Source organism: Acipenser ruthenus, chromosome 2 (assembly GCF_902713425.1).
Source record: "Acipenser ruthenus chromosome 2, fAciRut3.2 maternal haplotype, whole genome shotgun sequence".
Lineage (NCBI taxonomy): Eukaryota > Metazoa > Chordata > Actinopteri > Acipenseriformes > Acipenseridae > Acipenser > Acipenser ruthenus.
The window spans coordinates 60,842,880-60,867,446 of NC_081190.1; the positions used below are offsets into that span (position 1 = coordinate 60,842,880).

General features: G+C 38.3%; 1 protein-coding gene across 1 annotated transcript in view; it reads right to left on the bottom strand.

Moving 5' to 3' along the window:
- The window catches only part of snx25 (sorting nexin 25), a 67,453-nt gene that overhangs the window by 39,279 nt on the left and 3,607 nt on the right, over positions 1–24,567 (bottom strand). The window contains exons 3-5 of the mRNA XM_034015300.3: positions 10,392–10,608; positions 6,994–7,166; positions 4,279–4,465 (exon numbers count right to left, since the gene is read on the bottom strand). Of these exons, the coding sequence (XP_033871191.3) occupies positions 4,279–4,465; positions 6,994–7,166; positions 10,392–10,608 (577 nt within the window). The remainder of the gene's footprint in view (positions 1–4,278; positions 4,466–6,993; positions 7,167–10,391; positions 10,609–24,567) is intronic.

Genomic DNA, 24,567 nt, shown 5'->3' on the forward strand with positions numbered 1-24,567 from the left:
TACAGTATTTTCAAAGCGTTTACTCAACTTTGTAATATACTCCTATTTTTTGAAAGGAGAAAAAAATCAGTGTCACAAAATGAGATACAAAAGACATTGAGAGTGCATTAGGGAACTTGAAATATGTTGTTTGGTTTTAGTTTTCTAAAATTAACAGGCGTTTTAACTATTTAAAAAAATATGAGTGAATTAAAGACTGAAGTAAACTTTTTGCACATATGGTCCTTGGTTTCTTAATCCATCAGTCCTCTTTTATATCTGAAATGTGTGTAATATTATAAGACTTGAGTTGCAGCAAGTGATTTGGGGATATTAACTCACTCCCTTGCATAACAGAAGAACTTGATTTTTTATTTTATTTTTATTTTTTTTAAATTATTATTATTCTAGCTTGAGCCTTACCTGTTCAACAACCAGGCCAGGCAGAGACTACCCTACCCTATCTGGGTAATTTCCACCAGGGCTTGGTCCCTTTGGTCTACCGCCTAGATCAGCAACTTTGCGAGAGCAGGATTCTAACCACCATACTTGCTTAATTCACCCTACTCTCTAAACTGCAAGTTGACATAGATTATTCTACCCCTGTTCAATTTCTAGACAGTCAGGCAAAATGGTCCCTTTTATTCACACATAAAACACATCGTCCTCCACAAGGTGGTTCTTTATTTTTTTTTTAATTGTCAATTTTAAGGATATTTTCCTTACTTGTGTCTCAGCGAGACAAATAACATCACTGATCATTAAGAAGAAACACAGATACCTGCTGGAGAACACATCAACATTATGACTTGGCTACTACACAGATGATATTTACCAGCAAGCTTCTAAATCAGCAGTCCATGGCATCAATCTATTGCTGTTATTTACAACTTGAAAAACTGACAAGGTCTACAACAAATTTTCATCAAGGTTACTCCAAACCCAGATACTTTATGACTGCTCTGGAAAGCGTTCCAATAGTCTAGCCTAATTGTATAAAATCAATGTTTAATATATTTCAGTAGTGTAGCAGGTTGCATTTATTGCTTCAGCAATGAATTGCAGGATGATTACCTCTTCATTTAAATGAATCTTGAACAACAGATTTGGGGGATTTTTTGCAATTCATGTTCCGGAACACTGAACAGATTAATCTACTACATTATCGGTAGATTCCACAAAGGGGAACCCCAGTTCTCTAGCTTTCCTTAACACACAGATACAAGGGGATATGTTCTTTCCAAAATCAGAGTTAGAAATAATATGGTAAGTTTGGACACAGAAAAATGGAGTAAAAAGGTAAAAGTATCTCTTTTACAATTGTCGCTCTAATTTAGATAGACAAATCTGTTTACCATACAAGAATGAAAAGTACTCTTGATAACTACCAGACTAGGCCACTGCTGAGCCTACAGTATATATACAACTGTTGTTGTGACTGAATTATTTTGTGCACTCTAACCTTGTAACACAGAGGAGCCTTAAGTGAGGCATCGCTGGAAATCCTAATTGAAAACAAGTCATGCCCAGTATTGAACTTTTGCCTAGACAGCTGAAGGTGCTTCTTATCCACTATCTAACATAATAATTGGGGGATGCTCTGACCTAATTTCCATGGCAACACCATGCTCGCAAAAGAAAAATGTTTAATTGGGTTTTATCCCAATTAATTTATATTTGCTGGCATCACTACAAACTATGCTAATACATCAATCAACTGCCTGTATCTACTTCTACTTTCTTTAGAACAATCTAATATTGCACATTCCAATAAGGGTTCATTAATATGACTAGTTTTTATTATCAATCTAATTTAATTACATTTGCATTGCAAAGATTCTGTCAGACATTGTGCCTTAGCAAGCGGAATGCCATGCGAGAGACTTGTAACCTAGAAAAAAAAATGTCCGTGCACAAATAAAGGACATAAAATGTATTTTAATGATGTTACAGAAGATTGATAATGAGCCTGAATTACCATAAAAACTTGTATGTCCAACTGCTTGTTGTTATGGTAACATACAGTATGTCACTTCCTTTAGCTATTCATCACCATAACAACAGATTAACATGGTTTAAAATATATTCAAAGTTCACTGTGGTTTAAAAAAAAAAACACACGGCACAAAACAAATATTATTTTAATTCATCAGAATAAAAAAAAAATCCTAGAAGAATAAAAAAAATCCTTCAGCTGCAGAATATAAATTTCCAATTATTTTTTACAGAGATTGGGCATTTAGTTCTGCTTCTGTTTCTGTCCAGCATACTCAGACCATCATCGTTGTCGGTATTGTTGTTGTAGACTGCCTTGCTAATCATCATTTGCCACCTCTTGGAAAAAATGGGACAAAGTACAGTACATACAATCTTGCTCATTTTAGAGCTGTATCATTGACAACACAGTGAAAACATTCGCCAATATACTTTTAAACGAATTACACTAAACAAAAAGAAGATATTGATAAATAAATATCCTGCAGCATACCATATGGCTGTTGAATACAAACAGCTGTAAAACAGCACCATCATTAGGGTCACAGTTGGTTCTATTTATCTAGGTTCAATAAACCTTTGTTCAAGTTTCTATTAATTTCCATTACCAGTTACAGCCTCATGGACATTGTGGCCTTTGAGCCTTGTTATTATGCAATGCATTTTGAATTCACTTGTTGTTGAGATCTTTAGCTGAAATTAAGTCTGGCTGTTAAATAATATTTCCTAAGGGTATGGGCAGCTCTGCAATGTAAATCTTTTATTGCTGACTTCTGTATCAGCAATAAATGTTGATTTTGACTGAATGTTTGAAGTTGAAGAAGGTGGTAAAGTCTGGTACTGAGCAGTCAAACTGATCATTTGAAAGTGTCAAAAGATATCCACCAAAAAACTTTCTACATGCTATAAGAAAAAAGGTCTGGAAGCGATTTTTAATCTATATGAATTTTTTATTACAAAGTAACATGCAATTTTATAGCATCTCCTAGCACAGGGAACCCTTGGCATTGCTGAAGTATAAACATACAAAATAATAACTCTGTGCATGCCATCTAAAGGCAATTTTACACTAAACCTAGATTGTAACATACTGTACTGCTGTTAACAATGTTTCTCTTCTTACCCACAAAAACATCTAATTCATAGCTGGACCCTGCTTGCAGCCCTGTTGCTCAAGACAAGAAGGTCAAGTGACTCATCTGATGTCGCACAGTAAATCATCAGCTTAGCTTTCATGCATCCACGAATCTCCTTGCTCTCCCCATTCAGTCAAACTGCATTATTTATATAACCATATTCACATGTTGCTTCACAGAAAAAAGGAAGCTGCGCTTCTGGGAACAAAACATTAAGAATCTCTTTATTCTATTACGACAATAACCCAACAGCTTGTACCACACACTTTTAACCTACATATCTTAAGACAACAGTAGGCCTTTCAGATTTCAGTAGATTCAGTTTGTACAGTAATGAGACACAGAAAACAGGAAGGCACAAGAGTAATGTGCCTATGTGAAAGGACATTTACTGATTTAGTGCCGCGGAGCACGAAATCAGTGGCACCCACAGGATTTGAAGGCAGCGTCTCAGAAACTGAAAAAGATATTTTTTTTTTACTTCTTTCAACTGCTGCTGTGCTGCTGCTAAGGGATTTTACAGTTTTTTATGATTTGTTCTGGAGAAACTGTTGACATAACTCATCTAGAAATACCAGCTGAATGTGTTCTAATTAAGAAAACAAACAGAAATAAAATAAGCAGGCAATTTAAAAGGCAGTCTTGCTTTCTTTTTTAAAAATATGCAGTATTACGTAAGAAGCAGGCAGAGTCCCACACAAAAAACAGTTTGGGAAAATCAATCCTCCCTGGTGTATCCCACATGATACTATACTTTGGCATTCGTTTCTAAAAAAAAAAAAAAAAAAAAAAAAAAAAATAATAATAATAAATTAATACGCAGTACATATGTGTTGCCGGACGGCTTTACCCTTGATACAAGATACATGATCTAGTTACATATATGCTTTTCACTGTCCAAAAATACATTAATAACCACCTATTGCTGCAGATAGAGGAGGGGCATGCCAGTCATTTGAACGCTGAGGCAGGTTTCATCGAGGAGGAAACTTTTGCCACTTCAGCTGCCATGGTTACTAAAAGCAAACCAATTTATAAATAATGTTCACCATAACACCATTTAACACATACTGTAGGTGACAGGTAGCTCCTTGGCCAGTACCAGAATTTTTTTTTTTTTCCGGTCTGCTTTTGGGGTCTCATTCAATAGCAATGACAAAAAGCCCACCTTAATTGCTTCAGAAATTCAACATCAGAGCTGCCGCTGATGAGCTTGATGAACTCCTCATAGGAAGGGGCGTAGGTGTAGGCCTTCTTGTGGTGTTCATTCACCTGCTCCCTGAGTTCCAGCTGGGCGAGCAGCATCCGATTGATGTAGTCTGGGTCGCTGAGCACCTCCACCAACGGTTTCAGCACTGACAGCCATGTAAGAGATACCAAATTGTAGTACGGTTATTTAACCCTAAAAGCATTTAAACACAGGCCTCCAGAGTTTAAAAGCATGAGGCTGCTGAATTAGTCTAGGTTTAAACTCAAATTTTGTAACAGCACCTAAATGTAAGCTTACGACTTTTAAAATTTTGACTAGCTTGCTGGATAAATTAAAAAAATATGTAGTTCCTTTCATAATAGTGAGAACTACCTACCGACTGATTTATTAATAAATCTACCAGGACACATTGGTGTGATTTGCTGTGAAAACACCCTTTGAGCAATTTTTTTTGTATCTGTCATGAACATGATGTTTTAGCCTTTCCTTCTGCCCACATTGCCAGCTGCGTTAAAAAATAAAATCCATATATATACATTTCATTCATATGCTGAGTTTTTTTTACACAGTTTGCCAAAGTTTCATGTCTGACCTCAATTAGGTATCAAACCAGAAAGAAAGCACGCTGAGCACATTGTCACATAGGATAAACATGTTGTAAAATTGGTATGTGTAAAAGATATCTATCATTGACGTGGCAAAGGTTAAGACAATACTGCTGTGACATGGTTCTATTTTGCTGTAAAACATTCATAATGGAAATGTATTCAGAAATTCATAGAATATAGCTGTGCAAAAGTGTGTGGTACGTATCACTGAAACGACCAGAGGTGGAAACAATAGGGCATTACACCGGTAATAGGTTTTACCTGAGAAAAATCATAAAATAAAGCCTTGTACCAAATACTTAGACAATAAAAAACTTAAAGTCATATGACTTCAATATGACAGCCATCAGAGATCAGTGTCAAGAACACATTTTATCATGCACTGTTTATATAACCCGGAAATATGAAGGCACCATCTGGAAGGCACTGATATTGTGAAAGGGTTTAGAAAAACATTGATCTCACAGGGAGGCTTAAAAAAAATACAGCAACACTGTATAGCCTGCACTGTTTCCCTGTCTTATAGAGTAAAAAAGTGTCAAAAACACATGCATCGTTTTATGAGCTCTTGAATGTCATGTCGTCATAAAACAGGGAAATAAGGCGGGTGCTACAGTATAAAGAATCTAGCAGTCACAAATCCTCAGTATATTAGTGTAGAAAAAAAGAGACACATAGATTGTGTTTGGTTTAGTTCATGACAATAACCTTGGCATTATTTAAATGTGCTTGGTCAAGCAGGCATACCTTATAGCATGACAATGTCTGTACTTTCCAAATCGAGGTATTTGTAGATTTCCCTTACCTTATAAATTGTATTTTTAAAAGTAGCTGCTACCTGTTGACCAATAATACACCAGTTCCTTTGTTAATACAGACACTGCTATGCTGTACATTCGGATACGCCGGACACAACGTATGTCCCCCAATAATATCAAATTAAGTATGACACTAAGTCACTGTGAGTTGCATAATCCAAAAGAGACACACTGAACAAATAATACTGACACCAAAAGACACTACGAAAACAAACGGAAGAACAGATACAAGTTGCCTATGAAATCAATAAAATGAAGTACAGGGTTAGAAGTTGGAATATATATTGTATACTCTACAGCAGCGGTCGGCAATTCAATTTCATGGTGGGCCAAATGACCTGCAGGCAGCCACAGAGCGGACCACTTACGCATCATGCCCTTTTATGGATGCTGACTCGGCCCACTCATCACCCATTGGCCCATCGATATCCTCTCACATTCATACACACACACGCACGCACACACACACACACAAAACGGACATGCAGGCAGGCTGCTACGGATAGAGATTAGCCGGCGAAACACTCACATCAGCGGACAACACAGGAAACATTATGTGTACAGTATACAGTTTGTTGTGTTTGCCCACGCCGCTACTATACATGAAGATCATATGGGGAATCCCCCATGACAACCCCCTTGCGGCAATATTACAATGAAGTTCCGCTCTCACTCCGCCCTTGATACAGCCCTGCCAAGGAGGCCTCCGCGGGCCACAGTACCTGTCCGCGGGCGCCAATTGCTGACCCCTGCTCTGCAGAGTTTAAACAAACTGCCATTGACTGTTTGGAAAAGGACAAGAAGTTTTCAGAAATACTGATGGACTCCAGTGGTTCAAAACGCACTCAAAATGCAATGTAAAATGTTCTACGTAGATTTAAAAATGATTTATTTCTGTAAACTGTGTTCAATTTAAAATAATCTTTTATTATTTTTGCATTCTTCCTCATGTGCACAATGTAGCAGCATGATTTACTTTATGTTACCAGTAGCCTATTTGAGCATGATAAATGTATGTGTGTGTATTTTTGTTTTGTTTTGTTGTTTTTTTAAAACCGGACACCTCGTTATTTCTGACAACCTTTCTGTGTCCCGACATGTCTGGTTTAGCAAGGGACACCTGTATAGGTTTTTTTCTCTGCTATTATTTCCAGGTGCTGCTTGCCTCATAGGGCTTTGTCTTCAAATTTTTGGGGCAGACATTCCAACACCAACACTAAGCCTGGCTTTAGTTCCTACAGTAATACCTTTAGTGGCGAAGACTTCTGCCAGGACCACCCTGAGGCTGCGAGAGCGGACATCCTTGGTGGGAAGGAGGTAGAGCATGAGAAGGCGCGAGCAAGAGCGCAGGAACCGCAGCTCCTCCTCCGGGCTGTTCAAACACGGGTGCAGTGGGAACAGCTTTGGGGGTTCTTCTTGTCTGAGAGTGGAAACAGAGTTTAGAAATGACATGGTCTCAAGCCAGGTTATTCTCACACTTCGTTATTGTTTCATTTGTAGCTTGCTCTACAAATGTCAACACAGATATACAGTACCAACACAAATTATGGAAAAAGCTTATTTACAGCAAGACTAGGGGTGGGATTGTAGTGCTCATTTTTCCTCACTCCAGACCCCTTAATTACTAAATATCTCTGAATAGATAAATGTCACCTCTAAAAATATGCAAAACATTTCAATGAGCAATTCATCTCCAAGTATAATGGCACCCCAAAAGGCTCTCCTTTTTCTTGGTAACCAGTAAAACTGATGATTCCAGATAACTTCACTCAGACTACTTGTTCAGTATATATCTTGGTTTCCCTGGATAGAAAATCGTCTCCTCTTTAAAAAAATGCAATAGGTTTTAATGAGCAGTCTGTTCACAGTTTTCATAGTTTTAATTGTAACCACAAAAAGATTGACTTCAAACGAAAATGCAGCACATATTGTTGCCATCAAGATGCAGAATGCAAAGAATATCAATAAAAAACCAACAAAGACAATACTTCAAATGCTTTTCAAATAAATAAAAAAAATAAGCAATTGGGGCTTCATTTCACATCAACATTATGAACCGTTTCAGTAACAGTAAACCCAACAAACATTCCCTCGCTGGCCTTGACAGCAGAACATGTAATTTGTCTTGAATGCAAGTCAGTCTGTTTATAGAAATGTGGGGCCAAACCAATACATTACTGTACTGAAACCCACTCCACCACATTATCTATACAGTTACTGGTTAGAGGAACCTAGGGATCTTACAATTCGATACAGGGAAATCTAAAATTCCTCTAGGGCAATTCAGAAACTGTATCTGTGTCTATCTTTTAGGAATAAAAACAAATCTACAACCATGCTTTTTCATAACAGTGAAAGGTGGAATTCTAAGATCAGGTGACATAAAACTAGAAGTGATCAGATTCACGGATTCTAAATTACCCAACGAGACATTTTAAATCCCCTAATCTTTGCCCTCGATTACAGGGCTGTCCAACCTTGTTGGCTAAAAGAACCATACCCATGACTAAGGATACGATTTTGTCACCATGATTTTTAGTACATTTCACGGAAATGTCACGGAAAGGCCACCAAACTCAAGGTCAACATACACAAGAGCTTTTAAACAGTACACAAAAAAAAAAAAAAATTATATATATATATATATATATATAAATATAAGACTGTTGCTTTTGACTACTGGTAAGTTTAAATGTCACTTTAGAGTAAAAAACTTAGTTAAAGGTCCTTTCACACCAATGTAACAATTTTTTTTTTTTAAATACTGTACGATGCAGGCTTTCACACCGCGTAACGAAACAGATGGTGTGAAATAAACTGTTCCTATTTCTCTGGGCACGTCTGGTGTAAATATAAATATATATATATATATACAAAATAAGCATTTCAAATAATTGTTTTTATTACCGTGTACAAAATGAAACGGTATATATTTTTTTCTTAAAAAAAAAAAAAAAAAAAACAGTTGAAAAGGTCAAATCACACAGGCAGCAAGCACCGTGTCCAAGAAACAGGGCATCACAAAGATAAAAAAAAAAAAAGACCAGAAACAGATAAACGTTTTATCTACAGTTTGCAGGAAATAAAGATGTTTTGTTTAGCAATGTTTAGTTTTAGAGAAAGTGAGTATTTATTTTCAACAGACTACTTGGGTACCCTAGCTACACTGTATGAAAAAAAGTTTCAAAAAATTTCATTAATAAATATTTTTGGAAGATGCAAGCCCACTTTTTTGTTTCAAAAAAATTAATTAACAAGCGCTGTATGTATGTGAAGATCACAACCGAGAGTTTACAGTAACATACGATCTGTTCATTTACATGCTCGCTCAGCTACAAAATACAAATCTCATTCGGTGACCTACATCTACATGTAAATGCTGTGTGCATACACAACCAAACAATTTACAGACACTCGCAGATTTGTATTTTCAGTGCATGACATATTGCATTTTAAAAGGAAATAAAGGCAGTGCCTAACCAAATGTGTTTTTACATCCATCTCCAAGAAATAAATAATAATAATAATAATAATAATTTCACTGACTTCTGTTCAAATTAACGATTTTCACGATTTCCATGACCTCCCTGACAAAATCGTATCCTTACTCATGGCCAAGGAGTTACCAAAAAAGAAAAAAGACAGTAACCTTAAAGTAAAACAAAATAATTCCACAAGTCTTGCCCCTTTTTACACTTCCATAGGTCTCAAATGTGCAGTTTTTTAAAGAAACATGTGTTATTGGAATCATGTATTTTCTTTTTAAAACAGGCATTTGGTACAGGATGAAGAAACTTCTCAGTTTGCTTGCTTTGCTTCCAAGGACGTCTGTTGCTCCTTTACTTCACCCCAGTGCTCCTTTACTTCACCCCAGCAGTGTACTCTGGGTCAAAGCAGGTTATAAATTTACATTTTGAATAAAGGAGAGAGATAACCTTGCCGTTTCTGTTTTGGAAGAGATTGAGATGTCCTGCAGTACATAGCCTGCTGTACAGTGCACAGACATCTTACAGAAAAATACAGTAGACTTTAGACACCAAGGAGTAGTCATAACATGGACAGCGTGACTCTGCAGAATGTCTTTTTCTTCTGGAAAGAATTAATTATGGTCTATGTGTACTCTAATGAACTCACAGTGGCTAAAATTAGCTGGCCACACACACACACAACTAAGTAAAAGATACATAGGGGTTACAGTGGTGGCAGTAAAATGGTGCATTACTCAAATTACATTTTCAGTTTAATAGCACTTAAGGTTATAGCGTAAACCTTCACAAATTCCATGTCAATGTCAGGGCCGCAGTGTGGAGTAGCGGTTAGGGCTCTGGACTCTCGACCGGAGGATCATGGGTTCAATCCCAGGTGGGGTACAATGCTGCTGTACCGTTGAGCAAGGTACTTTACCTAGATTGCTCCAGTAAAAACCCAACTGTATAAATGGGTAATTGTATGTAAAAAAAATAAGGTGATATCTGTATAATGTGAAATAATGTATAATGTGATATCTTGTAACAATTGTAAGTCGCCCTGGATAACGGCGTCTGCTAAGAAAAAATAAAATAAAATAAATAAATGTCAAGTATCCAGATGGATGAGAATCCAAGATACTAGGAATCTCAATAATAAAATATGGCAGAATCCTTACCTGGTGTTGGCTGCTTTGAGGTCACAGAAGTGAGTGTGTAACGTTTTGACAGTGTCGATGCACACCACCCGGACGATGTCGACGTAGGACAGACGGTTTCTAAGCCGTTTGGCCACCTCCCAGAAGTCCTCCGATAGCATGTGATACAGATGACCTTCATCTTTGCTGAGCTCCACATACCAGGAGAGGACGTAGTCCCTGTAGCTGTAGTCAAATACTGTCAATGGAAAACAAATGCGAAAAGAGTGAGTGGAAAGGCAAATTAGTGTTTGGGTCCTAGAATCAAAGCCTCACTACCAGTAACAGGGCTTTTCAATTGCCTTGGTGCCCTTATCAACTGCCACAATGCTCCCCTTTTAGGGAAGCTCTGTTGTGTGTGTGTATGGCCAGCTCCTTTTAGTCACTGCGAGTTCATTAGAGTACACATGGACCATAATACATTCTTCCAGGAGAAAAAGAGTCACACTGCCAATTTTATAACTACTCCTTGGTGTCTAAAGTCTACTGCATTTTTCTGTAGTATAGATGTCTGTGCACAGCAGGCTATATACTGTATGACATCTCAATCTCTTCCAAAACAGAATGGCAATGTTATCTCTCTCTATTCAAAATGTTAATTTATTTGTTTTTGTTTTTTGTCAGATTTTAAAGTTTTTGTTAACTAAACTTATTTAAAGTAAAAACACATCGTTTTTTTTATTTTTTTTTTATTACTGGCTTTCAGTAACATGCTTTGACCCAGAATAAACAAATTATTATTAAATTAAACTGTGTTGTTTATTTCTGTAGCCAATAATTAGCTTTATATATGAATCCTAAGCAAAATTACACAACATACTACACTTTGGCCTTGATTTAAGTTTAGAGGCCTTGATGCCCTCTACAAATGTACAGTTGCCAATTTAGAGCCCTGCAGTAAGCAACTAAAACAATCTTATTACCTTAGTAGGGGCTTTTGTTCTAATGCCAGATAAAACACTTCTATATTGATTACTTCTGACTCAACTGGAAACCATAGTAATGAAGAGCAAAATTATGAATCAGTTCTTTGGTGGTGGATCAAAGCTGGCCTAAATGATGATCTTCGGTGACTCTCCAATGGTACTGTTTTTCTGTCCGGAGATGAATAAACAACACTTCAATCAATACATGTAATTCTTTGTTTTACAGTACAGTAGCTTGATGTTTTATTTTTGCAGACAGGAATTTGCCTTGTCTGTATTAATGGAATTCTAGGCTAGCTCAAGGTTTCAACAGGGGGGGGGGGGGGGGGGGGTGTAGAGAGGATAAGAGAAATGGGAAAACTAAACTCTCACAAATCACAAGATGTCTGTATTAAGATGCAGAAGGTTACTATATGCAATAAAAAGCTGTTGTTGTAGCCCTGTTGATTTAGAAGTTGCGCATTACACTGGACATGTGAGAGTCAAATGCTCCAACAGCTGATAGGATTGCAGCAAGTGAACATATTGTACTGTACAAAGCGTGATTAAACCATGTTAATAAATAAAGACCTGTTGTGTTTAAAAATTGTACAAACTGAAGATAAACCCAGCTTTCTCGTGGGATTACAGTAACCCCCACTGTCTTGTTTAACCTAGGCACTTTTACTTTACTGGGCTGAGTCTTTTTTGGTATTTAACTTGGCCCCTTTTGCAGATATCATGTCGTTATACAGCTGGACACTTGGGTGTTTTTGTACAGCATGTGAAACGTTTATGGACAGATATCCTTTTTAAATATGCTGCTCACATCCAAGCACTATTGTACCAGCGTAAAATTACAGGATTAGAAAAATAAATGAGTATAGGCCTAGCAGTATTTTAAATAATGTCTTTTACATACCATAGCCTACTTGCTAAATATAAAAAAAATTAAATAAAATAAAAAACATGTGGTTCATACAAACAGTGATCTGTTAAAAATATTTAAGAAAATAAATTGTACATGGTTCCCAAGTAAACTTACTTCTTTTAAACTTTTTTTTTTTTTTAACCTTGTGAAAACAGCTTCAGGTTTCATCTACGCCCTAATTACAGGAATACACATTCATGTATTTCCAGCAATGTTGTTAACAGGAGAAAACTCTATTGTAGCTGCAGAGAAACTACTTGCAATGCACATTGTTAGTTTTTTATTGTATGTATATCAAGCAGCAGTTCCTACTGGTGTTTCCTTCTCAAATTGCAGTGTTGAAGCTAGGGTTCTTGGACTCCCTCACCACGATTATGCATTGTAAAGGCTGGCATGTATCTGGGCAATATTACAAGGCTTGAGTTTGCACTGTGAATCAGTATTTTACGTATTGTACTTTTATTTATTAAGCAAAACGTTTGGGGTCACTGTTCTTCATTAAATGAGAAACACTTTTTCCAACAGCTACAGACGTGTTTCTCAAAACAGGTCAGCCTCCACATCTGAACTGTGTCTTGTCTTGCGGTGCGAAAGAACAAGCGTGATCCAATTAAAGCAAAGCTCTTTGTGTCTTAAGCGAATGTGCCAGCTTATCAGCTAGACAACCACGTTTATTTCTCAACAGAGCGTCTTCAGGTTGGGATTGAAATGCATTTCTCACATGCTGTTAAGGGTGTTGATAACTGATAATGCTGCATTTGAATGAATGCAGATTCACAGTAACAATTTGTAGTATATGTACTGTACTAACTGCTTAGAAGCATGTGACACTAAAGAATGGTGAAGAATAAAAATGCCATATTGTATACTGTCACAGATGATTCTGATCGTTCCTTCCTGTGCTACAAGCAACTAGTTTATTTTGAATGGAAGGCGTCTGTCGCACGGGTACATGGCTCTTCGATGGAACCTACTTTTTCCCTACAGATGATACAGATGACAGAATCATCATCATCATTATTATTATTAATGAGAAAATTAGGTCTCATAATAAAAAGCAACAGCTACTATATATCTGAAGAATCACTTGCATGCAGTATGCTCATTTATTAGCTAACATCGCATCTGTCTTCAGTATGACACAGACTCATTGCTTGGCATTTTGACAATTTCTCAAATTACATTTTCATGAAATGGCTGCCAATTGTTTCCTTTAAAAAGGCCAATATAGCACACATGCATCCTATCACAGAAGTGTGGCTTGTTACAAAGCCAAAAGAACTAAGAAGATAATACATGGAAGATTTGTATACAAGAGCAGAAGGAGGTAAAAAGTAAGTACCAACCTGCAGAAGCTGTTTATTCACACCTGCTGAGCATTTTCTTAGCTGAGTTGATATTCAAGCTACAACTAATCTTCTGTTAGATATATTGACCAAAGGAAAGTTAATAGTGATGCTTAAAGTGTTATGTTTGTGTCTTGATTCATATTTACAGGATGCTTTTTAAGGGTGCAACGGTTCACTGTGTATCGATGAATCGTGATACTTTCTTTACACAATATATCGTATCTTAATAAAGGTATTTATCGTTTGCATTGTGATACAAGACCAAAAGCACAACATAGCTCATTGTAGTTCACCAAATGGTTCTTGAACAAAGAATGCAGCAAGTGTGTTTTACAGTTGCTATGGATACATACTCTCCCTATCTCCCTATGTCTTTTTACAAAATGGCCCATCATTAAGGACCTTGTGATTCTGTTATGCATCAGGACCAGTACTAATTCAATCAAGAACTCCCAACAATAAATCTTTGTCCTCTCACAACGGCTGCCAGGCAGTGGTCAGTCTGCATATGATTGGTCAAGGACTGCTGCAGGCTCTTCAATGCAGTTATTATAATGTCATAAAAGCTTTAATAACCTGATAAGCACATCTAACCATCTCTCTGAGACTTGTGGATAATCTCCAAGTTAGCATAGTAAGGTCACAACACAACCAAAAGTACAGGAATACAGTGATCAACTTAGACATATGTAAACCAACTACACCCAGTATATTAATCTAACTAGTCTGTTGCAGAAGATTTTTATTTTATTTTTTTATTTTGTACAATTTGTATAGCTTCAATACATGAGGACACATTTCACTAAACTTTACTATACTGACAATACTACAAGTATACTAGGCCTACAAAACATTAGGGCACCTCAGAGCTTGTGTTCTTAATTTGATATACTGTAGGGGTATAATGTTTAATGTAGGCCTATACTCAAGGCTGGAAGTTAACATATATTTTGCTACCCAAAATTCTTAATTTGCTAGTAGTTTTTTTTACGCAGTAGCATTTTTCTGATACCTTACGCTCCTTACCTTACGCCCCCCCCATGTAAATACGCATGAGACCCACAATGCAAATCGGACTGGACAGTGAAGTACAAATACTGTCACAAATCACAACGTGGATACAAATTTCAAGGTATGAAGTTTAATTTATAGACCAAAATTAAACATTGTGATTTTTTAAGACAACAGGCAATAACCTAACAGAAGATTAAGTTCATTCAAGGTCTATAAAATACTGATTTAATCTGTCATGGAGAATGGTGGCTTTGGTTTTGTTATAATTTAAACCCTGGTTTCACCCACGCTAAAAATGAACACATACTAGGTAGATAATTATTACTTTATCAAAATCTTGGTTAATATGCCTTATTCTGTTATTACTTCTTAGTTAATTTCTTCAAAATTGTACAGCATTTACATTGCAGTGAAAAGGCAGGGTGGGAGCATGCATATTTATGAACAAACCAGTTAGTGTAACATGTTGCATGAAACTTTTAAATGTAGCGGTACCATGTTGGAATTAGCTTTCATTTTCAAAACAGCTTGGTTGTGTTTATAACCTTATAATTTATAAGGTCATACAATGCAGGATTCAACAATAACGTGGCTGTGACAGGATAGCGGCACGAAAGAGACTCAGAGGAACAAAAGCGGGAGTTTAAACACTAACGCACACTAATAAACAAAAATAACAGAAATCAAAAAGGCACCAGGCCCAAAACAAAAAGCTTAAACAAAATACACAAATATACACAACAACAACAACAACAACAACTGCTGTCAGGCTGGGCATTCAACTTCACTGAACAGATCTTTTAAAACAGCAACACACAGAACAAAAACTCACCAAACTCCCCTCTCTCCTAATGGAGCTTGGGCTCTCCTTTTAAAGAAAGTGGCTGCCCACAATTAGTAGAACACAAACAAAACCCCACAATATTTACAGGCAGAACTCTTGGTCTGTTTCATAGTTGTGTATGATTTGTTAGTTACCGAAATCTCAGTCAACAACTGAAGACAGATAGATGAAAGGATAATTTTGTACCACTTAATTTGCACCGACGAAACATAACCTGGCTAACCGTACTGATGGCAAACGCTTAGACACAGATATGGCTGCATTCTTGCGGAACTTAAGGATAAAACAAAATACATTTTGACAAGGAATTGCATTAGTTCCATTACTTAGTTGAGCACTAGTTGGTTTCAATAAATACTTCCTGATTTAAATATAGGCCTGCTGTGTGATAGTTTGAGATATTCAGTCTATTTAAAACAGTAAGTAGTTATAAATTATTTTATAAATAATTAGGAGGCTGTGTGGTCCAGTGCTTAAAGAAACAGGCTTGTAACCAGGAGGTCCCCGGTTCAAATCCCAGCTCAGCCACTGACTCATTGTGTGACCCTGAGCAAGTCACTTAACCTCCTTGTGCTCCGTCTTTCGGGTGAGATGTAATTGTAAGTGACTCTGCAGCTGATGCATAGTTCACACACCCTAGTCTCTGTAAGTCGCATTGGATAAAGGCGTCTGCTAAATAAACAAATAATAATATTAGTTGAATAAACCACTACCGAATAAGACCATTTTGCTACCTACTTTCCAGGCAGGTAGTAAATCCTCACTATTGCCTTAGGTTATCTTCTAGCCCTGCTATAATACACTAAAAAACATATTATTGTGGGTATCCAGGACAAATGCAATGTAATATAACTGTACCACATACATGTCCTAAAAAAGGCCTGTTCATACTTCTGTTGCACTGCTGGGTAGCCGCACTGTAGAATAAGGTGACCAAAGCTGTTCATAGTTCTACAGCATTCAATGTGCAGTGTGTCGCAGATACAGTACCTGCAGCTGGAGTTCAAATAATTCAACTTTTCCCACCACTAACCTGCGGCTAGACAATCCAAACATAGTATGTACATGCTATGCTGAATCAACCCTGATTGACTATGAACTCCTACATCGCTATATTATGGATGTCCTGCAGTACCTCAGGAACAGCTCAACGCAAAGCTACAATACCACTAATAATGCTTAGAAATACTAAAATAACCTGGCTTGAAAAAACTACAAGGAAGTACTGTGAAGTACAGTTCCTCAGTATCAGTGGTTCACTTGACAGCGACTGGTTGCTTCAATGTCCAACAGACAGAACGCATGTGTTGGTTGATTGCCAATGATGCTCCTGGCAGCAACAGTGAAATGAGGACAGAGACAGATCAGCTGGCAATAAGCAGATAACGCCCAAAGACCTAATTTAGCATACAGTAGTATAGACTGCTACAGTCCTTAAAGGACAGAAAATAGTGTTTGTAGAAGATGCTATTAGCAAATTGCAATGATCAGTTATTCAGTATCAATAACGATTATGTTTACACTGAGGAAAATAAGGATCACTAAGATTAAATCTGCTCATTACTATGATTAAAACACACACACACACAGACACACACACTCCTGACTTAGTTTTCTATTCTATTTTTCAAGAGGCTTGGAAGCAGGAAAGACAGGAACTTATTAACTTATATTTATATTACGCTTTTCACATGTGGTTATATGTCACTAGTACAAATATCATCCAGCATTTCTTTGTTTGTGGCTTGCTAGGAAAATATTGACTATTACCCAATAAAACTTGAATGAATTAAGGTTTGATTCAAAGCAATACACAAATGCCGTTGGTGGGAAAGAGTAGAGTGAGATACTGTGAGATAAAAAGTTAGTATTGAGTTACATTGATATACAGTCAGCAAAGGACAGCTACTCGCCCAGACTTTTCCCTGAAATTTGGATACTGAGGGCGTAAGGGCGTAAGTCGGTAGTAAGGCACAGAGCTATTTATCTTTACTTGCTGTCATCATTCAAAGGTGTTGTTTATTACAAAGTACTTGACATCATTTTGACAGCTGCAATAAGTTGATTTTAGAACTGATCTAGTGTTTATGGTTTCAACAAATTAATCAAACCTATTCTTTTATTTTTATTTTTAAACAGTCCCAGCAATACTTTGTTTGAAAACATTTCAAATGTGATATAAACAAAAAAAGGTTGTCTCAAAGATGTGAGAAACAAATACCCAAATAAAGCAAAGACACATGATGAAGACTACGATGCACCGTTAAACAAAAGAAAACCAAGCCTTTCAATGGCACTAACTTTAACAACTGTCCCGGTGAAACTGATTTTCCCTGAGGTTTTGCCCTTAGTAAAGATGGAACTGAAGTCACAGCTGGTGGCTCCCCAGTGGCAGGATTAAAATACTACTACAGCTCAAGCCTTTTCCCTTCCCTTTCAACAGCAGAAACTTTTACACAGGTAAAATACAGGATTCCAGACAAACTTTTTACCTTGGCCAAAAATTATGGGAGACAAATCCACTTGCTGGACGCCACTTTAAGAGCAAGTTAGTTGCTTCCATATTCAACTGCTTAAAATACAAGAAAAAACACAAACATTACACAAAAACAGAAATGTAATGTTTGTACTCACTGGTTTGCTGCCTCATTGTTCATCTATGCTCCCTGACACTGACTTGCTGTGCCTTGCCTGTCCTCCATGTGAGCTGCTCTTCTGACACTGCACCTGTCCTCCATGTGGTCTGCTGTTCTGACACTGCACCTATCCTCCATGTAATCTGCTGTTCTGACGCTGAACCTGTCCTCCATGTGGTCTGCTGTTCTGACACTGCACCTATCCTCCATGTAATCTGCTGTTCTGACACTGCACCTGTCCTCCATGTGATCTGCTGTTCTGACACTGCACCTGTCCTCAAATGCTGCTCCTGTAACTGTTCTTCTTCCTCATGCTGTCATTTTACATGTTTGGTTCTTTAAAAGTGAACTTCAAATTTCCTGCAGTTCTGCCTTTTGGCAATGTGTTCCTTAACTCAGCCCTCTGAACTAATTGGAATTTAAGCCTGTGAACTACATACAACTATCAAATCTTTCTTATTATTCACAATCTGAGTCAGCCTCACCAGATGCCCTGTGGTGTTTGGCCTGCCTCCCTGATCACCTGCATTGGGGTCTGCACTGTCAGGCACGGTAAATCAGAGACGTATGGTAAAGTCACATTTTTGACTGGCAAATAAAAAAGTAAGGCACAGTAAATGCACAGTATAAGCATGTGAGAAGGATGATAAACTGCAGAATTACCATGCAAATTTATGATCAACTTTTAAAAGGACAATCTTAGTAAAACAAAACATTATTATTATTATTATTATTATTATTATTTATTTCTTAGCTGACGCCCTTGTCCAGGGCGACTTACAATTGTTACAAGATATCACATTATTTACATACAATTACCCATTTGTACAGTTGGGTTTTTACTGGAGCAATCTAGGTAAAGTACCTTGCTCAAGGGTACAGCAGCAGTGTCCCCACCGGGGATTGAACCCACGACCTTCCGGTCAAGAGTCCAGAGCCCTAACCACTACTCCACACTGCTGCCCTACATACTACAAATAAGCTGCAAATAAAATGTCTATTGCTCAAACATTATAACTTGACTAATAAACAGCAACCTTGTACCTAAAATGTCTGATTTATAAGCATACAGTAGTCTCTGGCTAACAGAACACCCCTCGGAAAGCAAGCACAGTGTTCTCTTAGCCGAAGTTTTCTCGAAGACAGAGTTCACCATCGGACACAATATGCCAAGGCCAATCACGACATGAATCAATAAATACAAATGTATTACTTGTCATGATGCACGTGCATCAACATATGAAATGAACAGAATAAGTATGAGAAAAGGAATAGGCAAGTGTATGTTAACTATGATAATACACTAACTGACAAACTAAATTAACAAAACACTCCTATATACGGTAAAAATTCAGCAGCGGCTCAAACAGTAATTATAAATATGATAATTCATTTTAACACAATGGTGATTAACACAGCACCGCCCTACACAAGTTAAAAAAAAAAAAAATGCAGCAGCAGCTCTAGATTACTCTCACGATGACAAGTCAGTTTTGAAAAGATTGAATAAACCATTTTAACTTGAGTTTGATGATGATGAGTTATCAGGTTAGAAAACAGTGCTGTATCAGTTTTGAATTGGTCAATAACAAATCACTATCATTACCAAAGGTGTTTTATTAAGCGAAGTTCCTTTTCCCTTAGCCGGAGCATTTACAATGGGAACATTACATTTCACCACAAGGCTGTTCCCTAAGCCAAAGTGTTCTCTTAGGAGGTGTTCCTATATGCGGAGACTACTGTACCACTGAAAATCTGATTAAAAAAAAAATGTACCCTTCAGATGGTAAATTACAAATAAAAATACAAACCTGTGCATAAAATGGCTAACAAAAAAATTACTGACTTGTTAGAACGTCGCTTTATAAGTAAATTGTCTATTGAAATATTCGGGCCCGGCCTTGAAAGGGTTAAAAGGCGTGCACTGGCATCATAGCGCATTCATACATACTGTACATACAAAAAGTGGGAGATTGCACTTTTGGTGTTCTTGCTAGTCTCTTTAAAAGCTAGATAGAGGCAGTATTTTTGGTTACAGGCACCAATAGCATCTAACCTCAAAAAGACAGTCACAAAAAACAAAGTTAACCCATTTTTGCGACCATTTTAGTCACAGTCTGGAGCCCTGAGACAGCTTTCTGGATATGATGTCATACTCTGTCTGCCACGGACGTAATTCCAACATTGTGAATAGCAACCGATTTGCCAATTTGGTCCTGTATGCAGAATCACAATCAGTTTTTATCCGTCTTTATTTAGACATTACTAGAAAGATGTCACAGTGCAGTGGTGTTTGAATGAGTGCTTGGATATATAACACTCATCTCGTTTCATCACAGTTAATGGGTCAGTGGCCGTCAACGATACACCAGAGTTTGAACAGATTTTCCCAGATACCAGTCAGAAAAACTATATGATTTGTGCTCTCCACCTACTGCACAAAGTTTTACCCAACAGCAATTTCTTGTACATTCCATAAGTGTGCCTAATATGTACTGTGTGTGTGTGTGTGTGTGTGTGTGTGTGTGTGTGTGTGTGTGTGTATATATATATATATTAGCATTCACCCCCCTTGGACGTTTTCACAGTTTGTTTTGTTACAACCTGAAATCTTGATGCATTTAAATTGGATTTTTTTTCCTTTTATTTACACAACCTAATCAACACTTTTAATGTGTGAAAAAATGAAAAAACAAATCAATTAAAAATAAAAACCTGAAAAGTCTTCATTAGATAAGTATTCACCCGCTTTGCTATGACACTCCTAAATAAGCTCAGGTGCAACCAACTGCCTTCAGAATTCACACAATGAGTTAAATGGAGTCCATCTGTGTGCAAGTGGTTCACATGATTTCAGATTAAATACACCTGTCTCTGTACAGTTGGGTAGTGCATTCAAAGCAAAGATACTACCATGAAGACCAAGAAGCTTTCAAAACAACTCTGGGTTAAAGTTGTGGAAAGGCACAAATCAGGGGAGGGGTATAAAAAGATTTCAAAGGCACTTAATATCCCTTGGAGCACAGTAAGTCGATGGTATACGGCACCACCCAGAATCTGCTTAGAGCAGGCCGTCCTCCCAAACTGAGCAGCCGGGTAAGAAGGGCATTGGTCAGAGAAGCCAGCAAGAGGCCAACGACAACTGTGAAAGACCTACAGCGTTCCATAGCTGAGATGGAAGAAACTATCCATGTGTCAACAATAGCTCAGGTACTCCACAAATCTGGCCTGTATGGAAGATGGCAAGAAGGAAGCCATTTCTGAAAAAAGCCCCTGTAAAATCTTGCTTGGAATTTGCAAAAAGGCATGTGAGAGATTCTGTGGTCCGATGAAACAAAAATTGGACTATTTGGCCTAAATGCAAAGCTTTATGTCTGGTGCAAACCCAACACAGCACATCACCCAGGTAACACCATCCCTACTGTGAAGCAGGGACTGGGAAGCTTGTCAGGGTAGAGGGCAAAATGGATGGAGCTAAATACAGGCAAATCCTTGAGGAAAACCTGCTTCAGTAGAGACTTACCCCAAAAGACTCACAGCTGTAATTGCTGCCAAAGGTGGTTCTACCAAGTACTGACTCAGGGGGGTGAATACTTATCTAACCAAGACATTTCAGTTTTTTCATTTTTCATTAACTGTTGTTTCACAATAAAAATTATCTTCAAAGTGCTGAGCAGGTTGTGTAAATCAAAGGAAAAAAAAATCCCATTTAAATGCATCAAGATTTCAGGTTGAAACACTTTGTAAACATTGTTTATATACTCTTTAAATAAAGAATTAATTAATTTTTTATGCTAGGTTAGAGGTTAGAGGCAAAGGCCAAGGTTCAGCATACAGTCTATATACTGTAACCATGCAAATACAGCATTAAGTCATTACCTCTAATGATATGTGGCGGTGTGTGACGGTTTATTTTGTATAGTTTGGGTTATGTATCACGGGGGAGTTAATGTATATTGGTATGTGAGCACGGGGGTGTGGATTTGTGTGTGTGTGTGGAATAGTGGTGACAGGGAGGAAATTAAAATCCTCCCTTTAAAAAAACGTGGGAACGTGGCTGGAGCTGTGAATTGAATAAATGATTAAATGATTAATGAAGGCTCCAGCCACAGGTGTATAAATAGGGTGATCACAGGTGAGAAAGGAGTTGTGTGTTCAGAGGCGGAACGAGAGTCGGGAGGTAGAGAGAAAATATAAAATAATTTACAATTGCTATTCGTGCTGGATTTATACCAGTGCAATACTTTGGTTTTGTTTCATGTCTGGGTTACTTCTTCCGGCTCTGACGTCACCACACAAGCCATCGTCTGACACATGGTGTCCACAAGTGGGAAACAGCGCTTTCACAGACGCAGGCCAGGAACAGTACTGCGAGTGACAAAGGAGGGTTTTTTTGTGTGTGTTTTCTTTGAGATGGAGAAAGGAATGGACATATGCCTTGCTTGCCTAAAAGGTGAGGAATGGTGCTGTTGGCGAGGTCGGGCACATCTCACCCGACCAACCCCCTCCATGTCAAGAGGTGGAACTGCCGGCCCGAAGAAAAAGAAGGGGAGGAGAGGGGGTTCCCGGAGGAAGGCAAGGAAGAAGGTGCAAGCTCCAGCGCCCATGAGGGAGGAGCCAGAGTGCTCAGTGCCCAGGAAAGGGGGAGTAAAAGGGTCCAATGCCCTCAGGGGAAATCTTGGGATGGGCTGATGGACCCTGAGAAGGACCCCAATGAGACCATCCCAACGACGGTGAATATGCTGTGGGCCTGAGATGGGGAGCAATGGGAGGCCTGGGAACGACACCAACACCCAGCGTCCCTCCCAGACATCACTGCCATGGTACTCAGTTACCTGGTTGCCGATATGGGACTGTCTCCACTGCCTCCAATCTCATCAAGAGGAGCCACGCCTACTCCAGATCCACAGGCAGTAGGCAGGTCCACACCGAGGCCCAGAGGAGAGTCGCACCAGTCCCCAGCGACCGAAGGAGAGCTGCACCAGTTCCCCGCGACCGAGGTAGAGCAGCACCAGTCCCCAGTGATAGAGGGAGACTACCTGTTGCTCCCGCCTCCACCACCAGAGGGCAAATACCTGCAGCTCCCACCTCCACCGCAAGAGGGAGACCACCTGTTGCTCCCACCTTCACCACTAGAGGAGCTGGAGCTACCTCCACCACAAGAGGAAGAGGACCTGCAGCTGCTTAAGCCTGCACTGCCCGGGGCTGCCTGTCCCGCATCGCTTGGGGAGGCCAGTTCACCGTTGACGGAGGGAGGCCAGTCCGCTGCCAGTAGTGCTACGGGAGGAGGAACTCGTCCTGCTGATGGCATTAACAGCATTTACAATTGCTATTCGTGCTGGATTTATACCAGCATGATACTTGTTTTGTTTTGTTTCTTGTCTGTTTTGTTTGTCTATTTGTTTTGACCAATGTGCTGTTTTGTTTGTGCAAGTGTTTTGTTTTGTTTAAAACTTGTATTTAATAAAGAAACAAGCGCATTTGCTTCTCGCACTGTTGTTGTGGGTTATTTCTTCCGGGTCAGACGTCACCACACAAGCCATCATGTGACACAGCGACAGTATTTTTTATTTTTTGCACGATACCTACATCCAACCTGACCTAGAATAATATACAATTGTGTACCAAGTATGAAGCCAATCTCTCAAAGCCCTAGGTCTTTATCATGCAGAAACCACAGATCACAGTGAACGTTGCTGTTTGTTCAAGGAGTTTTTCACAAACATGAAGTTCATCTAAAATGAAATACAGTATCAGCAGTTGAAGATGAGGCAGCAGGGCCGATGGGGCTGTATTTGTTGAGCTGACTGTTGCCCTAGGTAGTACACTGTAAAGAATTTAGCAAAAATAACAATAACTGCACAATTTTATGGGTCTCCTTGAAGTCTCAGGTTTTCCAGTTTCAAGGGCTTTTTCTACTGGTATTAAGGAGAAGGGGTTATTTTAGGAAAGGACAGTATCCAAAAGTAGTGTTCATCTCCCACTTTTTTTTGTTTTAGTTCAAGAATGTACGCCTTGCAAGTCTTGTTAATTATAACCTGACTGGCTCTGACTCAAAGACAAAGTGATATGATGCGTTCTGTAAGCTTCTTTATTTTGCTAGATTAAATACTGCAACATTACTGAAGTGCCTGTACCATCCTGTTTATGACATTTTTTTTCATGCTGCAAGAGGATCCAGTAACATGTAGAGGCTTTCAAATCTGTGCAGGTAACGCAGTATTCAGCACAATGACTTTCTTCATTATTAACGTATCAATGCTTTGCAATTATGTGATCAAAAAGTGCAAAATACAGCATACTGTAGGAAACTATTTTCAAAAGCACCGATGCAGATGTTTCCAGAAATCTCTTTCTCAAATTATTAAAAAATAATCTGACACAGTGCGTGAGGCTAAGAACGTGTTGCTTATACCGTATGACATCTACTGTACAGTGCCAGGACCTCTAGGTATAAAGCCAAAAAGTTAATCACATTA